This window comes from Aspergillus brasiliensis (assembly GCF_001889945.1).
Source record: "Aspergillus brasiliensis CBS 101740 unplaced genomic scaffold ASPBRscaffold_6, whole genome shotgun sequence".
Classification (NCBI taxonomy): Eukaryota; Fungi; Ascomycota; class Eurotiomycetes; order Eurotiales; family Aspergillaceae; genus Aspergillus; species Aspergillus brasiliensis.
In genome coordinates, this window is record NW_027137447.1 from 188287 (window position 1) to 205661 (window position 17375).

A 17375-nucleotide genomic window follows, 5' to 3' on the forward strand; every position below is an offset into this window, starting at 1 on the left:
GGGAAAGGAGGAGGATATGGTGGTAGTTGGTGAAGGAAGTTGAAGCTGAATGAATGGATGGACGGAAGCCGAAGCAGGAATCTGGCCGGCGCTTGACACAATGGTCACGTGAGGCTGTCTCGCGGCATCTACCGTCACTTGTTCATCCTGTCCGTCATCCTCGTTCCATGTCTATTACATCCTTTCCATTGCATCATCATCATCCTCATCTGGGAAATACCAGGTCTTGTGGGCCTTATTAGCCATTGACAAAGACACCCGATGCCGATAGATCCTTAGTATGGATGCTCACCATGCACAGGGGTCAGGGATTCTACCCTAGACCATTTGATGATCGGCCGGCACTAAATTGGTCTCGAGCATACCCATCCACGGGTCCAGTATAAGATGCACATACTAGCAGCATGTGCATATACTAAGCAGCTCTGCTGACATTGTCTAGAGCGCCTCATACCCGGCAGATAATGAAGAGACAATGCTAGTAGGGTCAACATAAATTCTGTCAATACAAGTCGCGTAGTGCACTTATACAGCCATTATTACACTACGCCTCACCGGCCGATATCATGCCAAAAGCCGGTTGAACAGTGGATCCTTCTCAAGCGCTTGGGAATCCCCAGCTTTCAGGGTGATGCATACTTCCCACATCGGAGTCGATCCACTTTTCTCCTGGGACGTCCGCGATGGCAGGAAGATACACCCACCAGGGACAAGCGTCAGCCCGGGCTCGAAGTCTACAATATGGCCCAGCCCGGCGCCAAAATCCAACGAAAAAACCTTGAGACCTCTCCAGCTGGTTACAATAATCCCCGCGGGCCCTGCTTCGACCTTGGTCCAATCTTCATAGTCGGTTACGGCGGCTGATGCACTGTACATGAGAGTCTCATCCATCGATGCAAGCTTGGTGCGGACACGCAATGCCAACTGTGCTAGATGAAGGAGGTCTGCATCATCCCCTGTCTGGCCTGCCATCTCTTTAAAGTAGATATCGTCGTGGACAGGGAAGATCGAGTTCCCCAGGTAGGTCTCTGGTAGCGGAGGATCAACACGGTTTCGCAAATCAACAGCCATCAGAAAATCGGCGGTTTGGGTCTTGTCTGCTCGGTCTGGGTGAAGGACTCGGTCAACGCAAATGGCCAGTGTCGCGGTAATAACATCATTGCTGGAGATCCACACCGAAGATCGCAACTGCGGCATGAGTTGAACACAAATGTCTTTCACCTTAGCTACTTTCTCAGGGCTGAAGGTGTATCGCTTTGTCTCAACCGTAGAGGCCAAGGCAGATTCCATTGCATTCCATTGTTCGGTGGAAATGTTGGGATCAAAAACAGGTGTGCCCAGCTCGACGCTGTGATCGAGGCGCGTTATACATTTAGATGGAAAGTTTGAGACTTCTTTCCGGAGATCAGCATGAGTCTCCGCGATAGTCCGCACGAGGTTGGTTGTTAGTTCTTCGTTGATTGACTTGCAGCACTCGGCGACTGCTTCCAGGATAACGCCGGCCCCGGTGCCATCAAAGACGCTGTGCCAGAAAGACATGGCCACAATAAGCTTGCCAGGAAAGACATTTGCCTGAAATCGAAGAACGGGACGCTGCTGGTAGGCTGGAATAAATGTAGGCAGAGGGAGATAGGACTGGATAGGATGCGAACGAAAGTCTTCATCGCCGTCAAAGACTTTGATCTTCAGCATAGGGACCTCAGAAAGAGGGATACTAGGGGGCGCAATATGCATTCTGTTCTTGGGCCCGTCTGGCTCACTGTGAAGAATCACATCTCCAGCAAGCCAGGGCAATTGTGAAATCAACTTGTCAATTCCTTTCTGGAGGGTGGAGAGGGCTGCTTGCGTGTCGGCCGTGTCGAAGTACAGGATATACGGCAGGAAGAGCTTCGCCGGGATGTGGTCAAGCGGGCTTAAAGCCAACAGATCAGAACTATACGACATGGTGACTATATTTGAGGAGTCAAATCGAACAATACGTTCACGGAGTTCGATGATGGTCAATGAGATGGTGATTCTCGCCGTTCAGACAAGATCTTCGATGCCGAACACGTCCTTCAAAGGTTGCGGTCGTTCCATCCCTCCTTAGCCTCTTTTAAAACAGCCCACCACAGCCGTTTAATCCCGAAATTAATGAATCAACTAACAAGAATTAGTGTGGTCAGGGATGTTAGTCTGACGCCGCCGCAGATATCGCTTGCGATTCCCAGTAAGTTTCAAGATGTCATCAGACTTGAGCCAGTCAGGGCTGAGCCGGCCGACGCGGATCCATTGAACAAGTCCCACAGCCATGCTCGCAACGGTATGCCTTGATTAAGATCATCGTCGGCTTACCTTTGCTGTGTAACTTATCTCTTTGTGTCAGTCAGGGAGGCATGGACACCGTCTTGGCCGTTGCAGCCTCCGCAACCAAGGGTCACTCCCCGGCCCGTTCGTGCGCCAAGTGGGCCACTATGACAGCCCAGAATCGGCCAACGACTCACGTTCGCTTCAAAGACAACAGGGTGGCTCTGAGCTCAGCACTGGCCCACTTGGGCACTGTCCAGGATCGACTCCCTGTTCAATATGATATACTCCGTATGCATTCCTATTATGTCTCTTAACAGGACATCTACCCTGCAGTCGGCCGCATGAGGGGCGGATCCCTGCAACTAAATTCCTTAATTATCGCAAGAAATGAAATACCGCGAGGTTGGCTAAACTTGACAGGGACGCCGGTCAGGGGCCTGTTGTCGGGCTTTTTGCTTGCGAACGTCTCTTTACTGTTGCTATGTGCACCTGAATGGCGGAATGAGGAGATCAAACCAAAGTTTAGGAAGTCATCAGAGTGACTGACGAAAAAAATGGCCAGTACAAATGGCTCTCCCATACATCTTCCTGCTCCGGCACCTCCAATGGTATATACAGTGAGGGGTGTGATTGGCGCATTCGGTCTTCTCACCCTGCTAGTTTGCTGTCTTAGAGTATGTTAAACATTCCACAATGGCAGCATCCACGGACTGATCGCTGTGTCTCTTAGCTCTATCTTCGAAGGTTCATCACGCATGCTTTCGGCTTGGATGACTATCTTGTTCTACTTGCTTTGGTATGTACGATTTTCGATGGAGGACTTAAGATAGACCTGCTCTTAATCGCACTGGGTAGTTCATGGTTCTTGTTTTCGCAGCCCTTTCGACCATTCTTACGACGTACGGAATTGGGTACCATCAGGATACTGTTCCTACTTCAGATATGATCATGATGGAGAAGGTTAGTGCCTTCTTCGCCTTCGGATATCCGCTGACTTACCGTTTCAGTATGTCTATATTTTGTTCTGCCTATATCTCTGGGTGGCCTTGGCTGTCAAGTGTAGCCTTACTGTTTTCATCATGCGGGTTTTCCCTACCAAATGGATCCGGCGGATGGGGCTGGGAATCATGGTGCTCATGGCCATTGTGACAGTTTCGGGAGAACTACCTTTGATCTTCCAATGCTGGCCAGTGCAGGCAGCGTGGGACTCGACTATCCCAAACTCGAGGTGCTTCTCAAATGCCGTGTTGGAGGACCTTCAGCTGTATCAGGCGATACTGATGTTACTATTCGATGTGAGCATCATCACTCTTCCAATGCCGACTATCTGGAAACTCCAAATGCCTGCTCAGCGCCGTCTATTTATCATAGGCTATTTTTTCTCGGTATGTTTGCAAAATCATATAGTTCTCTCAACATCTTAGGCTGATTAATGGAAGGATTCGTTGCATGCGGTGCCGGTCCGGCACGCATTCCGCTTCTAGACTTCCAAGTCGATTCGACTGACTATACATGTACAGCTTCTCCTCTTTGATATGAGTTTACTCTACTAACCGTATATCATAGACGTCGGCGCTGTTCCACTCATATTGATGAACATCGAATATGCGCTCGGCCTAATCACCGGCTCTTTGCCTTCGCTGCGTGTGCTGCTTAGAAACATTCCGGGACTGAACAGCAACAAGAAGAGCACCTATCCGAGCCAAGATCGGAGAAACGGCCTTAACCATAGCGGATACCATCTCAGTGAACGGAGTCATTGGGCCCGTAAATTCAGGGGGAAGGGTAAACTCGATCATGAAAGTTGCAACAACGAAAGCCAGCAGCAGATTGTCGTTACTACAACAGTGGAACAGGATTACGTGCTAATTATAAATACCATCACTAAATTATTCAATTGAAGTACCAGTACTAGTAGTAGCAGATATATATTGTAGATAGATAATACTACAACTAAGAAATCCCGACAGGATGTTGATTCAACATCAATGGAACGATCTACTGCACCTAAAGCATAAGAAACCCATTGTCTGAAGCTTCTTGTAGATTAGCAATCAACAAAAAAGATGTATGAAAACATCATACACCATAAACAAGCATAGAATACTCGTAGACAACTTAAAGTAATCTCCGCGGCTCCGCCTCGGCCAGCCACCTGAGGCCCGCCAAGCCCGGGCCGAATCCCCCCAATGAAGCGTCAAATCGATCCTCTCCGAATTCCCCGTCCACCTCCGAAAGGAAAAAAGACCTTCTCTAGAACCTCTTCTCCAAGCCTCAAATCAGTCAGCGCAGACTCAACCTCTCCACAATGCCTGCCGGAATGTACGTCCCAATATTCCTTCCATTGCTATTACAATACCCCTTTCCAGATAGAACCATTCGCTCATCCACCCCCACTAACCTACTACCCCGATCACCCCATCGCAAGACACCCGCAAAAAGAAGACAAGAGACACTAACTCACACACCTTGATTGATAGCTTCAACTCGACCTACTACGGCAAAGACTACCGCGCCGGAGCGGCTCTTCTCCGTGCCCGTCGCCCGTATCTTTTCAAGAATGCCTTGACTGGTCTTGCCTTGGTGTCTTTTACCATTAGCGTTTGTACGTCGACATAACCTCCCTTTATACCTGCACACGCACACACACACTCTCTCTCTCTGCTTCTGCATAGTCGCTGTGCGCATACGATGCAATATTCCTTTCCACCCGTCTCGATCTATACCGGAAGAACAATAGCTAATGTTATGTCTCTGTTACATAGACGCCTACACCATCCGCGCCGTCGGACAGGATGAGTTCTCGGACGTCAAGGTTCCTGATGAGCCGGCTAAGAAGCAATGATTGCTTTGACTCGATCGATCGATTGAATCTGCGTTTGCGAAATATTGTTCTTGTTGTTGTGTTATATTTACCTTCGGTTTCATCATATGCAGATCGAGCCATGCATGGATTGATTGATTGATTGATGGTGTATTGGGTATGGAGTTAGGTTGAAATACTACTATGAATATACTGTATATTTATCTTTTTCTCTGTGTTGGGTTTGTACTGCGTTTGGGTGCTTGAGTGGTGGTCGGCAGGATGTGTGTGAGGGGCGAGGGATGTTGGTACTATTAGGGAAGAAGTGCAAGAGATGTGCTTGTGTAAATGGGATGGAAATCTCTGCTCGCTTCTTACTCTCTTTCTTTTGCTGGTCTACTCTTGTATATTATTCGAAGGGTATCCGAGTTCGTTCAATGTGCCATTATTTCTGTGATCTAGATTCGTATTGGTTGCTTGGGGGTGGAAGACACAGTCCCAGTAGCTACTGGCTTGGTCCGATAGTCTACGGATTGTAGCAATGGACAACTTCTATGATTCCGCCTATATGGTGTTGACACGTACAAGAACATGGAATTGAAAATGACATGCTAAGAAAAAGGAGAAGGGGTCGATTTTACACCCATCCTGGTATCTATCAACGACACCAGGACTTCTACTCGGTCCTCAGGACACGAGGGCCCTTGCGCTTGGTGGCGCGCTTACGCTTGTGGCCCTTGTCAAAGGCCACTGCGTTGTTGTGGTCACGGCCAAGATTGTCGAGATCCTTGACCTTGTAGATGCGGATGATCCAGTTCTCACTGGTGAATGCCTCCTCGAGCGTGTTCAGCTGAGGGCCTTCCGCCGGGAGTCTCGATCCACGCACGCGGTCAACGGCCTGACCGGGACCGAACAACGAGTTGAAGTTGTAGTAGGACATTTTGTACCTGTAGTCGTTGTTAGTATCGTCTCATTGCTATTTGGATTAGGGAAAGTTCTTACATCAAGCTGTTACGCATGGTCGGAGTGGCTCCGTCATCCACCCGGTACTCACCCCGGGCAGTGAAGAAGTCACGCTCCTTGACCTCGTCCGGCCAGATACCCTCAGCGATACGGACCATCCACAGGAACTTGTTGATGTCGTCACCAGAGTAGCCCAGCAATCCACCAAACACCACCAGCACGTAATCGACATCGTGCTGACGGAGGATGGGGTAACTGACCTCCTCACGGGAGCTCATCGCCTTACCAACAGTGGCAATGTGGGTGTTGTTCCACGTGTTGTTATCAACCAGGGTCGGGCGATCCGCCATACCTCCAATCTGGTAGCCGTAATCCCACCAGGACATGATCTTGGCGTTGTGCTCAGTGTTCTGACGAAGCCAGTAGTACGCCTCACGGTAGTCGTCGATGATGTGCTGGCTTCCATCAGGCAAGCGGCTCGCGAGAACCACGGACGGGGAGGAGTATGCGTTCGAGGTGACCCAGGTGCAGTGCGCAACGAACAGAAGAAGATAGATGACAACGGAGGAGGTCATGACTGCCTTGGACAAGTAGGACGTGATGCCGACATCGGGCTTCCTGGTGGAACGAAGAGCGTCCGAGGTGTCCTCGTTCGCCTTGGCACGGGGGTTGGGGCCGTTCTTCGCAAACACATACGTGTCGAGGATGGTGGAGAGAGCCAGAGCAGCCGCAACACAAACAATAGGGGTTAAGGTCAACATCAGACGAACCATGACGCCTGCGAAGTAACTGGCAAGCACCGAGTAGATGATGACAAAAACGTGCTCATCCTTGAGATCGCGGAAGCACATGTAGACACCGGCAGGGAAGAGCCAGATCAAGAAGTTCAGATCGAAGAAGAAGGCGGGCCAAGCGGTGGGCTGGTGCTCGGAGACGGACGCAATGATAGGGATGTGGATCTTGGCATAGCCGGTATCCCACAAGGAGTAGAAGCGACCGCTCCAGGGGGCGATCACTCCGGACACGGTGAGGACAACGAGTCCAACGAAAGCGATGCCAAATACAACAATGATCATGGTAGTTAGAAGTCTCTGGAAGTGCTTGCCCGGAATGAAACCCCGGACGAAGTCGGCAAAGGCCACAAGCTGAATGAGACCGAAGACACCTGGTAAGGTCAGTACGTATTATCTATTCTACGTTCAAAGGAGAGTACACACCGAGCGCAGACATGTGGTCACTGTTGCGAATTGGCAGGAATCCGACGAAAGGAATCTGCATACTGGCAAGAGTTCCCAGAGCATACCACGTGGTATAACTGATATAGATGCGGGAGCTGTATCTGCCCATGCACAGAAGAACGAAAACATGCAGAGGGATCAGGTTGGTGATGAAGACATAACCACCCCAGGCAGACACCATGTAGCCGTAGAACAAGGCCGCCAGAGAGCCCCACATGATGGAGCCGTTCTTGACAGCCTTGATCCACAGGAAGAAGGTGAACACTAGCAGGAAAATGGCGATGGCCTCGTTATCGTAGCTGCCTGCGACGGAACGGGAGATGTATCCAGGAACGATTCCCATGAAAGCAGCGGCGAGAAGACCAGCGGAGGGGGATGTCGCCATCTCGCGAGTCAGGAAATACATTGCCAGCGCAGTCAAACCGGAGAAGGCCGGGGCAAGCAAGACACAGATATTACGGATATCGACAGGAATGGTGAGGAAACGCAAGACGTGGTAAATAACACCGCTGGTCACCATCAGACCGGGGTAAAGCGTGCCACCAGTGACACGTCCCAGAGGGTGCCATGTTCCTGCGCAGCATCGTGTATCAGTATATGCAGGTTAAGGTATGCCGGTAGAGCGGAAGAACGTACGGTCATCGAACCAGTCCCAGAAGCTCTCAAAGCCATGTGAGACTAGGTATTTTGTTGCGCGGAAGTTGAACCATGGGTCGACTGTAGGAGTAAGTCATATTAGCATCGATAGCTTTGAGAATCAAAGCTGTCTGCACGCGGTGTCGAATGCCGGATCTGCGGTAGCTTGAAGGTATAGATTGAGGACTGGTGTCAGAACATACACTCGTGAATAATACTCTCGAATCCTGAAAGGGCCAATGTTAGTAACGCTAACTCAATTGATCATTCGTAAGGGTTAAGAGACATACGGATAACACTGAAGAGACGACTGGACACAGCAGCAGCGGCAATGGTAGCTAGAATGATAATTCGCAGAAGGCCGCGTGTTGTTCTGCCGGAGTTACCCTTCAAGAGGACATCGAGGGGTGATTCGGCCATAATGGCCAGGGGAGAAGAAAATCAAAATCCAATGGGAAAGAAGATGAGCAAACAGCCCTCGACCTGTCCCGGGGAGCTGATGAGAGGGAAGGATTGTGGGTGGTGTCGTGAACGGGGGAGATGAAGAGTGTCGAGAGCTTCGCAAGGTGGTCTCTTCTGGGGCTTGGCGCCAGGTACGTAAGTCAACCACAATACTTTGTTACTAGTTCCCTTCCGTTGCGGGTTTGGGGGGATTTCCTCCGAAACGTCCCCGCACCGTCAGTGCTTAGTATCGGATCAAGTCAAGCCTAGACTACCATCAGTTTGATCATCAAAATAGTTACGCCCTGTTTCAAAGGTCTTTACTTTAGTCACTCAAACTCTCGCGATCACTCAACTGGCTTCACGCCATGGATCTTCCCCCGCTCTCACAAGAGCAACTGACCGCCGTGGTTGCCTCAGCTAAAACGCCGACGGAGCTCTACGAGACACTATCGGAATATGAAAGCGAAGCTTGTCTGCTCTCCATGCAGAAGGGCAACCACGCAGAGCTACTAAGTCTGTACTACTCTACATTCTTCTTCTCCAACCTCCTGGTAGACAAAGTGTGAGCTTTTTCCAGCTATCCCCTCAGTTGGCAAATCGCTAACCCGCAATTGTCCAGCCTCGAAGCTCGCCTGTCGACACAACGCATGCCTCAAGATTTATTACAAAATGATTCATCGTTACAGAACTGCCTGACACTCCTCCGAGCCGTTTGGCAGCGGAAATATGAACAAGTCTATAAGATCCTGCGAGAACTGCCCTGGCCGGAAGCACTTCAACCCATAGTCCAAAGTTATGAGTGTAAGGCGAATCATTTTCTCAAATATTCCTTGTCTCTGCTATGTCCTTCATTTGCTGACCCTACTCAGCTCACTTCCAGAATAAGACGTTAAAGGAAGTCAGCAGAGCCTATGAGGCGATAAGGCCTGCCGCCGCTGCAACCTATCTCGGTCTTGATGCTGCCGCCGCACAACAGGGTGACCCGGCCCTCATGCAAAAGTTCATAGCGTATGGGTGGACGTGGGATCAGGAAAAAGGACTGTTGCACCCGAAACCGATCGTCGACGAAGACCCTCAGCAGGACGCCCGCCTGTTCAATGAACTGAGTGAGGTCATGGCGTTGATCGGAAACCGCCGGAGTTAAGCATATCTGGGAGACTGCAAACAGGGGCTACCTTGCAACTCATATATCCTACAGTAACAAACGGGACATGGCGGAAAGATCGGATGGCTACATATCTAGAGCGAAACATCCCGGGTCCGTATGTAACGACTTGACGGCGTCACGGAGCATATCATAGAACAGCCCCATGAACAATGGGCATAATATTGCGCAAGCGCACTCAGTACGAGAAGAAGATCAGCAATGGAAACCGAAGCATACAGAATCTCTTGCTCTTCTGGTCCAACTGTAGTGTTACAGACGCACGACAGCCCAGGGTATGTACAAGATGCGGGGATGATGTCTATAGTGGAAAAAGAAAAATCATTCCTTTCGCTCGCAATGACACGACTCTGGGAAATTAGACCAAACAATAATACATAATCGGGGCCGACCCGAGATCTCTCGCCTATACCTTCAAGAGGTACGACTCTTAGAGAGATAACTGCAACTTCATCTGCGTGCCGTATATTTCGATTCCATTCTAGTTCTCGCCAGCCTTCATCTTCAGGAAAGCCTCAAGGTCAAACCGGCTGTCCTCGGGATCCGTAATGACTGTGCAAGTTCCCTAGTTAGCATTTTGGGGGGTCCGGTACATGCCGCTGCGAAGGGGTCCAATGAGGACAGCAATTCGAAACTGCGAAAGGGGATTTTTGCAAAATGGCTAGCTTCTCCAAGACGTACCTCCGCTGTTTTGCGTGTCCTTGGGCGCCGTCTTCTTCTTCCACTCTGCCTTGGCCTGCTCGATCAGGCGCTCCTGGCGGGCATATTCACGTTCGGCCTCGGCATGCTTAGCAGTGGCGGTGATCGAAGACTGGTGGTAGAAACCGTAGACGAGACCGGCAACGAGGGCCGAATAGCGCAGAACCTGGATGGCGAAGGGGAGCGGGTTAACCTCGAGGGTCCTGTATCATCACAATGGGTCCAGGGCGGATACTGATGACACTCACGTTGACACCCTGTGTGGTAGCCATCTTATGAAACCCTGGCCTCCGGAGCGGCAATGGAACAGATCAGTAAGACGAGAGATAGCAAGGCCGGATTCCGAGCGACCGTTATGAAGGGATCGACTGTCAATGGCTGGCAATCGGACAGGATACTCAGAGAGCTGGTAAAGACGAAGTTCCTGTCGCGAGTTTTTCCGGACCGTCGGGCCCTCTGGCGCTTATGTCATCACCAACCCGGGTTTCCCTGGGCGCGGGACACGGGGAAGTTCAAGGGAACGCGAACGAGCGCCGCTTTCCCCCCCGTACTTTATTTACTTCGAAACCCAGTCTAAGCTCAGCCAGATCGTGGTCTGGAGGGATTCACCTTCGGTTTCTCCCCCTCCTCCCCATCATGTCCTCGGCTATGCAACAACGCAAGGCCGAGATCCTTGCCAAGAGAGCCAAACTCGCCGAACTGAAGCGGCAGAGAGAGCTGCGGCAGAAGGAATTCTCGCAAACCCGAGCTAACACCGGCGATGCTTCTGAGGTAGAGAATCCCTTTTCCCCCCACCCTATGGTCGCCCATGTCGCTTGGAGAGGGCCAGCGCTCAAATATACGTATTCTTCTAGGTCGTATCCCCTGCCCCTAGCCGCGCAGATAGTCGAGCTGAGCTCGATGATCTTATCTCACGTCTGGTTGACCGCCCGGGGTCGGCTTCCATCAGCCACGGAGCCGATGGCTTGTCACGGAAAGGAAGCAGGCCTAACTCGGTGCTGAGCGCTAGCCAGCTCAGTGGCGACAACACGGAAGCATTCAGCCCAACTACGCGACCACTCTCACAGTCAATTGCTGTTCAAACGGTCGGGACAGAGCCGTTTGTCGCGGCTCCTGAGCCACAGCCCGCCCCTGAACCCAAACCCGAAGTTGTCACATACAGTAAAGGAGTCCAAACAGACGACTTGAAACCATCAGGCACTACCGAGTCAGATGATGAAGAAAACACTGGCAGCAAGAATGATAGCGAGCGCGATGAAGAGATCCGGAGGAAGCTCCGAAAAGAGATCGAAGAGGAACTGCAGGCCACTCAACAGCGTGCTGACAATGAAGCCAGCGCCGAGGCCTTAAATATGCGTTACCCGCTACGTACATTAGATGATGATGAATTAAAGGCTGTCACGTCCTCTGAGGACTTTTTGGATTTCGTTGAACGGTCAGCTAAAGTCATTGAGCGCGCATTGGATGAGGAATACGACGTACTAGCAGACTACGAGCTTGGAGGCGTGGATGGGGAACTAGAAGATGACGATGAGCATGGACGGAAACGGCGCGGAATCAGGGAGGTCTGCCAATTCTGGGACGAGCGATGGAGCAAGAAGCGTATGATCAGTGATCTAAGCTTTTCGCCGAAGGTTTGTCGCTCTTATCGCCATGATGAACTTCGCATCGAGATCTGACACCTCTCACAGTTCCCCGAACTTGTTCTGGCTGCATACACCAAGAACCCTTCTGCGCCCCACGAACCCGATGGTCTCGTCCAGATCTGGAACCAACATCTTCACTCCCGGCCGGAGTATGTCTTTCATTCTACCTCCGACATCTTAGCGGCCAAATTCTCTCCATTCCACCCTAATCTCATTGTTGGCGGTTCGTACTCTGGACAGGTACTGCTTTGGGATACTCGGTCGTCGCGCGCTGGCGGAGGCGCTCCTGTTCAGAAGACGCCGTTGACTGGCTCTGGACATACACACCCGGTCTACAGCATTTCCATCATCGGAACACAGAATGCTCATAACATTTTGACCGCATCAACAGACGGCGTGGTTTGTGGTTGGACGGTTGACATGCTTTCTCAACCTCAAGAATATCTCGAGCTATCTACTCCCCCACCCTCGAAAACAGAAGATCTTGCGCCCACGACGATGTCATTCCCGCAGTCCGACCCCACATTTTTCATCGTTGGTACCGAGGAAGGAGGAATCTACCCGTGTCACCGTTACGATAGAGCTGGTGCCAAAGCTGGTACCGACCATCGTCTCGTGTATCGCGGTCATAAAGCCCCGATCATGTCCACCGCATTCCATCCGGCTCGCGGTCCAGTTGACCTGGGCGATCTCATGCTTAGCTCTAGTCTGGATTGGAGCGTGAGGCTCTGGCGTGTCCGTCCACCGGCAACAACTGCCCCAGCAACGTCTGCCATAGCCACAACTCAAGTCGTTGAACCTATCCTTGACATCAATCGTGAGGACGTCGTGTATGATGCACGATGGTCCCCTCACCGCCCCGGTGTCTTCTCTCTCGTCGATGGTGCTGGAAACCTCGAGGTTTGGGATCTCTACACGGACACCGAAGTCCCCGTCGTGAAGACGACACCGTCCAAGGGCCGTGGAGGTATACTGACGAGGAGTCTTAACAAGGTAGCCTGGGAAGAGCGCGAGGGCAGACGCATCGCAACGGGTGGGCTCGACGGTGTCGTCACAGTCTTCGAGGTCGGAAAGGGTCTTAGCGGTACTCCAGAAGACGTGCCTGCTGAGGAATGGGCGGGCATGAAGAAACTCGTTGGGAAGTTGGAACAGCAGGACCGGAACAACTGATGCGGGCACCCAGCTGCCTTTGCGAAATACAAAGGAATGAATGGCCATCTTCTGACGTTTCGAGCCGACGGAGCGACGAGATCGGTCTATTATCTCCTTTGCTCTAGTCTGTTCTCGCCAGCCAACAATCTACGGATTGATCCATCTGGGGTGCTTTAGTCTTCTTCCCGATCTGTAGCACATTTTGAGCGGCGCCGCTGTTTAGTTTATCATATACCCCGAGGCACCTCGTTGATGTATCTATATTTGTTGCAAGCTAGAAGAACGAAATGAATTCGAAGATTTAGAACCAGTCACCATTGTACATATAACCTGTCCGGCCGCAATGAACTGACTCTCTAATGAATTTCCAGCTTCCCCTGATGTCGCAAATGTATAGTTGGACTAAACAAGTGAGCGTGTAGTCACGAGTCCCATGTGACCACCCTCAAATGGCGACTTCCAAGTTCTCTCAATCGCGTCATCACCAAGCTCGGTGAGATTTGTCTATGGCCAGCACTTCGTTCATTTATGACTTTTGACAGCCTCAATGATACCTTCGCCACCACCAGGCGGCTGATGGAAGATGATCTTTTCCAGACCGACAGAGTTGAGCAGCTCGCGCCATTGCTTCTCAGATCGCTCGAACGCGCCAACCTGGACCATCATCATGATACTCATGCACGCGGTTGGAAAGTCACAGTGCCTATCGGGAATTATATACTCATTGATAATGAGGCGAGAATACCCAGGTTCCATAGCTTCGACGATGTTAGTGAGGATTTGACGGGCTTGCTCGTCGGCCCAGTCGTGAAGGATCCAGTGCAGATAATATGCTCGAGCACCTGCGGGAAATGATAATCGTCAGCGTCTTTGATTGCGGCCTTGATATGGGGGCCTGACTGCACCCTACCTTTTACTGGCTGCGGAGTGAAGAAATCATGCGGCATCAAATCTGTTCCTTTCGGAGGAGAATTTATGCTCGATACAACGTGTGGCAGGTCCTGCAGAACTAGACGCCCGGGGAGAGAGGGGATTTTCTCGTTCAAGGCATGCAGGTAATGGCCCTCGCCTCCTCCGACATCAACGAGGAGGACGTTGTGATCTGAGTCGCCGTTGAAACCATCGGTAATAGAGCCTTTGATGTCGAACCAGTCGGCCCAGTTTGGTGTTGTTTGCTGCTTCAGGGTCATCCATCGTTGAAAGTCCTTTGCCAGCTCGGGGTTGTGACCAAGCCATTCAAAGTAACTGAGCTCTGTGTTCATTGCAAGCTGGAAAGGCGTGTCTGTGGCAGATTTGGGGAACTGGTTGCTATTATTGCGGAAGAACTCCGGGGCTCTCGTGGTACAGAAGTTGCCAATATCGAAGCTAGAGTGGCATTAGATAAGCTCATACCGGTATACCAGTGTGTTCGATGAACTTACCATGCTCGAGTTGTGGCTTCGAAGGTAGGCTCAGCCATCACCATTGTGAGAGGCGACGGTCTGTATGACTGAACATCTTCTTCCAAAACATAACCAGAAGCTGCGAGCAGCCTCATGATTTGGTCTAGATGGTACAATGTCAGTATGCATTACTCGGACTTTTGTCGGAACTCGTTATGCCGCATGCTTCACCATGCTGCTGCATCCGCAAACAATTACGATCGACCCTTCCGAAGTGGGACCGCAGAAAAGAAGAGTGCATCCATCAACGACCCATGAGTTCGAGATTGATGAGGGCTAATACGAAGATTGATAAGATAAGGGAGATCTACCCACGAGAACTACACTTGCACCGGATTTATCGGCGATCTGCTGTGTGGTTGTTGCATGACTTTGGTTGTCTCTGATTGTCGTAAAGGCGCCGAGCTGAACACCCATACGAAGTGCCATGAGAAGGACGGAGTTCTTTCGAAATCATGCATGTTAATGGGCATTGGACGCGAATAGGAGAGCATGGTCTTGAAGACTTACCAAAACGACATCCTGAATGACTGTCTCGGCTGGAGAGCCCAAGGCTGCCAGCAACCCCTGCGCGGCTTTGATGGCCTTGAATCGAGTGGCATCATCAATACCATCTCTGCTAGATTGGACGGCGCCTGTTAGCTCTGATATATGACGATCAAGAGACATTTTTCTCGTCCAGATCCTCGTGCTGTTTTGCTCTTTCTTGGTGCTAGATGCAATATTCTGCAAGGACGGGTGAACGTACAGGATCCAATATAAGATGTCGCGGATAGAGGGCTTTAGTATGAGGAAGGGGTAATCGGAACAAAAGCTGAAGGACCGCAAGCGTGGGGTCCATGACTCGCGTGACGGAGGATTTTCGTGAACGAATGAGATGGAAGATGGAGCCCGAGCACGATGCTAGCGCGCCTTAGTGGGCTTGAATCTGCCAGGAACTGGACGCTGGCCCCCGAAATATGTGGGCACTCAGGGCAGTGTATCGGTTCGAGGGTCGGTTCCAGAGTCTGTGCAAGCCATCCGAAAGCCATGTGGGGATCGGCGGGGATTAACTTTCGCGAATGAAGTCGAGAACCATGGACTCGGTCACCCTTTTGTACGTGGCACCAGCACGGAATGCTCGATATTGAATTATGTAATTGACTGGATCCATCGTCCAAGAGTTTCAAGACGGTCCCAGAGAAGCCGGATGCTCTCATTCCAGGGAACACCTTTGAAGCTAGCAGCTGTGGTCTTGGCCCTGCTCGCAATTAAGAGATGAAATTCCCTCAACCTTCCAAGACTCCCTTGCTTCGACGATAGCGGCAGGCTGCAGATGCGTGCAACCGTTGAAGTAGCCGCCTGGGCCCTCTAATGGCATTGGAATTTTGAAGTTGCATGTGGCGATGAATGCACGATCAGATTCCGATGTCCCGTATAACGGCGATGCGCTGATAGGCGTGTCCGTTGCAATTGCCGTTGTTCAGGTTGTGGTGGTTATAGCACGTTTTTATACGCGACGCCTGCAACAGCTGGCATTGGCTTTCGATGACTACCTGATCCTTCTGGCATTGGTACTTGCCTGCCCTTCTGAAGATTGTTCCATGCTTACATGGTTTGCAGATTGCCAGCTTGGGACAATCGGCCTTGTACATTATCTGTAAGTGGAATTTCTCATTATCAGCCCTGCTAGATCGAGTACTGACGGCTGGGTTTCCTTTCGCATAGTGGTTAAGCTCGCAGGAGTCGGACACCATATGGAATACGTCGAAGAGACGCCTGAAAAGCTGGTGATCCTACAGAAGGTATAATACCCGGTTTGGTTGTTTACCATATGATGCATGCTTAACATGGCTCAGGGCCTGTATGTCAACGAGATCCTCGACTTCCCGTTCACAGTCACACCAGCCAAGATCTCTATCCTGGTCTTTTACCTCCGGATTTTCACCACTCGATCATTCAAAATAATGGCATGTGGAGTTGGTACCATCGTGCTCGGGCACGGCATCGGTATCCTATTTGCAGCCATCTTCCAGTGCTGGCCGATAGCATATGTCTGGGATAAAACCATCCAAGGGGGGTCGTGCTTCAATCAATTGGCATTCTACCGCTACGTGTCGCCGCCGAACATCTTGACAGACGTCCTCATTCTGATCATGCCATTGCCATATGTCTGGAAGTTACATACCCGAAAAGGACAGAAGTTGGCTTTGACGGGAGTATTCCTCCTCGGAAGTTTGTAAGTATATCATATCTAGCATCATCCTAACAACGCACTTGACCCAAATGAACTCAACTCACACCCCCTACCAGAGGAACTGTAGCCAGTATCTTGCGAATGACAATCTTCTTCCAAGAAAACGCCACGACCGACCCAACCTGTATGTCCCTTTCTAGCTATATACCCCAACAAAGTCCCTCCACATAACCGGACTAACGACACCAACCCAGGGACATCCACCGACTTAGGTATCTGGACCATCCTAGAAGGCGGAATCATCATCATTGCGGCCTGTCTCCCGCCTATTTGGCCACTGATCATGCGTATCCTCCCTCAACAGCTGCGCAGTAAAGGCTCCTCACAGACCCGACAGCGCTATCATCGCCGCTACCCAACCAATCAGGGAAATGCCAAGATACCAGACGGATTCTCCCGACTAGGAGATAACAGTCAGTCGGGCAAATCGCAGGTCCAGTCACTGGGTAGCCAGACGATGGTGGCACGCGAATCTGCGTATTATTCGGAAAATATCTCGTTGGAGGAGGCGGTGGTTCATGGGTATGGAGTGCGGCCGAGAGAGGAGCCGTGAGAATATATATAGAGCTGTACTACTAGAGTTGTAGCTGTAACGAGTATGAATGATGAAAATGCATACTACTAGTACTATATACGTTGTTCATGTTTATTTCTGGAAGATA

The 17375-nt window shown here is 50.9% G+C and overlaps 9 protein-coding genes across 9 annotated transcripts; 5 read left to right on the forward strand and 4 right to left on the reverse strand.

Moving 5' to 3' along the window:
* Window positions 1-564: 564 nt before the first annotated feature.
* On the reverse strand, window positions 565-1944 carry ASPBRDRAFT_126150 (uncharacterized protein; the record flags this gene model as incomplete). Its single annotated transcript, XM_067617846.1, has 1 exon — window positions 565-1944. One exon carries the CDS (start codon window positions 1942-1944, stop codon window positions 565-567), a length of 1380 nt encoding a protein of 459 aa, XP_067478822.1.
* Window positions 1945-2843: 899 nt separating this feature from the next.
* On the forward strand, window positions 2844-4190 carry ASPBRDRAFT_125132 (uncharacterized protein; the record flags this gene model as incomplete). Its single annotated transcript, XM_067617761.1, has 6 exons — window positions 2844-2897; window positions 3020-3085; window positions 3145-3249; window positions 3353-3674; window positions 3729-3803; window positions 3856-4190. The coding sequence occupies 6 exons, from the start codon at window positions 2844-2846 to the stop codon at window positions 4188-4190; spliced, it is 957 nt and encodes a 318-aa protein (XP_067478823.1).
* Window positions 4191-4562: 372 nt separating this feature from the next.
* Window positions 4563-5270, forward strand: ASPBRDRAFT_42925 (uncharacterized protein). The gene is made up of 3 exons (XM_067624895.1): window positions 4563-4611; window positions 4770-4894; window positions 5055-5270. Exons 1-3 carry the CDS (start codon window positions 4598-4600, stop codon window positions 5132-5134), a joined length of 219 nt encoding a protein of 72 aa, XP_067478824.1. The 5' UTR covers window positions 4563-4597; the 3' UTR covers window positions 5135-5270.
* Window positions 5271-5768: 498 nt separating this feature from the next.
* On the reverse strand, window positions 5769-8349 carry ASPBRDRAFT_54884 (dolichyl-diphosphooligosaccharide--protein glycosyltransferase subunit STT3; the record flags this gene model as incomplete). Its single annotated transcript, XM_067627311.1, has 6 exons — window positions 5769-6039; window positions 6095-7220; window positions 7273-7866; window positions 7930-8010; window positions 8133-8156; window positions 8220-8349. 6 exons carry the CDS (start codon window positions 8347-8349, stop codon window positions 5769-5771), a joined length of 2226 nt encoding a protein of 741 aa, XP_067478825.1.
* A 389-nt stretch (window positions 8350-8738) lies between these two features.
* Window positions 8739-9517, forward strand: ASPBRDRAFT_29995 (CSN8/PSMD8/EIF3K family protein; the record flags this gene model as incomplete). Its single annotated transcript, XM_067622718.1, has 3 exons — window positions 8739-8935; window positions 8993-9174; window positions 9243-9517. The coding sequence occupies 3 exons, from the start codon at window positions 8739-8741 to the stop codon at window positions 9515-9517; spliced, it is 654 nt and encodes a 217-aa protein (XP_067478826.1).
* A 442-nt stretch (window positions 9518-9959) lies between these two features.
* On the reverse strand, window positions 9960-10605 carry ASPBRDRAFT_569139 (ATP synthase subunit e). The gene is made up of 3 exons (XM_067627653.1): window positions 10486-10605; window positions 10220-10403; window positions 9960-10090 (listed from the first exon to the last, which is right to left on the reverse strand). The coding sequence occupies exons 1-3, from the start codon at window positions 10507-10509 to the stop codon at window positions 10020-10022; spliced, it is 279 nt and encodes a 92-aa protein (XP_067478827.1). The 5' UTR covers window positions 10510-10605; the 3' UTR covers window positions 9960-10019.
* A 268-nt stretch (window positions 10606-10873) lies between these two features.
* On the forward strand, window positions 10874-13053 carry ASPBRDRAFT_124814 (putative dynein intermediate chain; the record flags this gene model as incomplete). The annotated part of the gene is made up of 3 exons (XM_067617731.1): window positions 10874-11008; window positions 11092-11871; window positions 11929-13053. The coding sequence occupies 3 exons, from the start codon at window positions 10874-10876 to the stop codon at window positions 13051-13053; spliced, it is 2040 nt and encodes a 679-aa protein (XP_067478828.1).
* A 504-nt stretch (window positions 13054-13557) lies between these two features.
* ASPBRDRAFT_74964 (uncharacterized protein) lies at window positions 13558-15521 on the reverse strand (the record flags this gene model as incomplete). Its single annotated transcript, XM_067629261.1, has 5 exons — window positions 14988-15521; window positions 14789-14921; window positions 14457-14580; window positions 13946-14400; window positions 13558-13877 (listed from the first exon to the last, which is right to left on the reverse strand). Exons 1-5 carry the CDS (start codon window positions 15144-15146, stop codon window positions 13558-13560), a joined length of 1191 nt encoding a protein of 396 aa, XP_067478829.1. The 5' UTR covers window positions 15147-15521.
* A 341-nt stretch (window positions 15522-15862) lies between these two features.
* Window positions 15863-17266, forward strand: ASPBRDRAFT_125584 (uncharacterized protein; the record flags this gene model as incomplete). The annotated part of the gene is made up of 6 exons (XM_067617804.1): window positions 15863-16030; window positions 16080-16116; window positions 16185-16261; window positions 16316-16695; window positions 16770-16837; window positions 16908-17266. The coding sequence occupies 6 exons, from the start codon at window positions 15863-15865 to the stop codon at window positions 17264-17266; spliced, it is 1089 nt and encodes a 362-aa protein (XP_067478830.1).
* Between the last annotated feature and the right edge of the window lie 109 nt (window positions 17267-17375).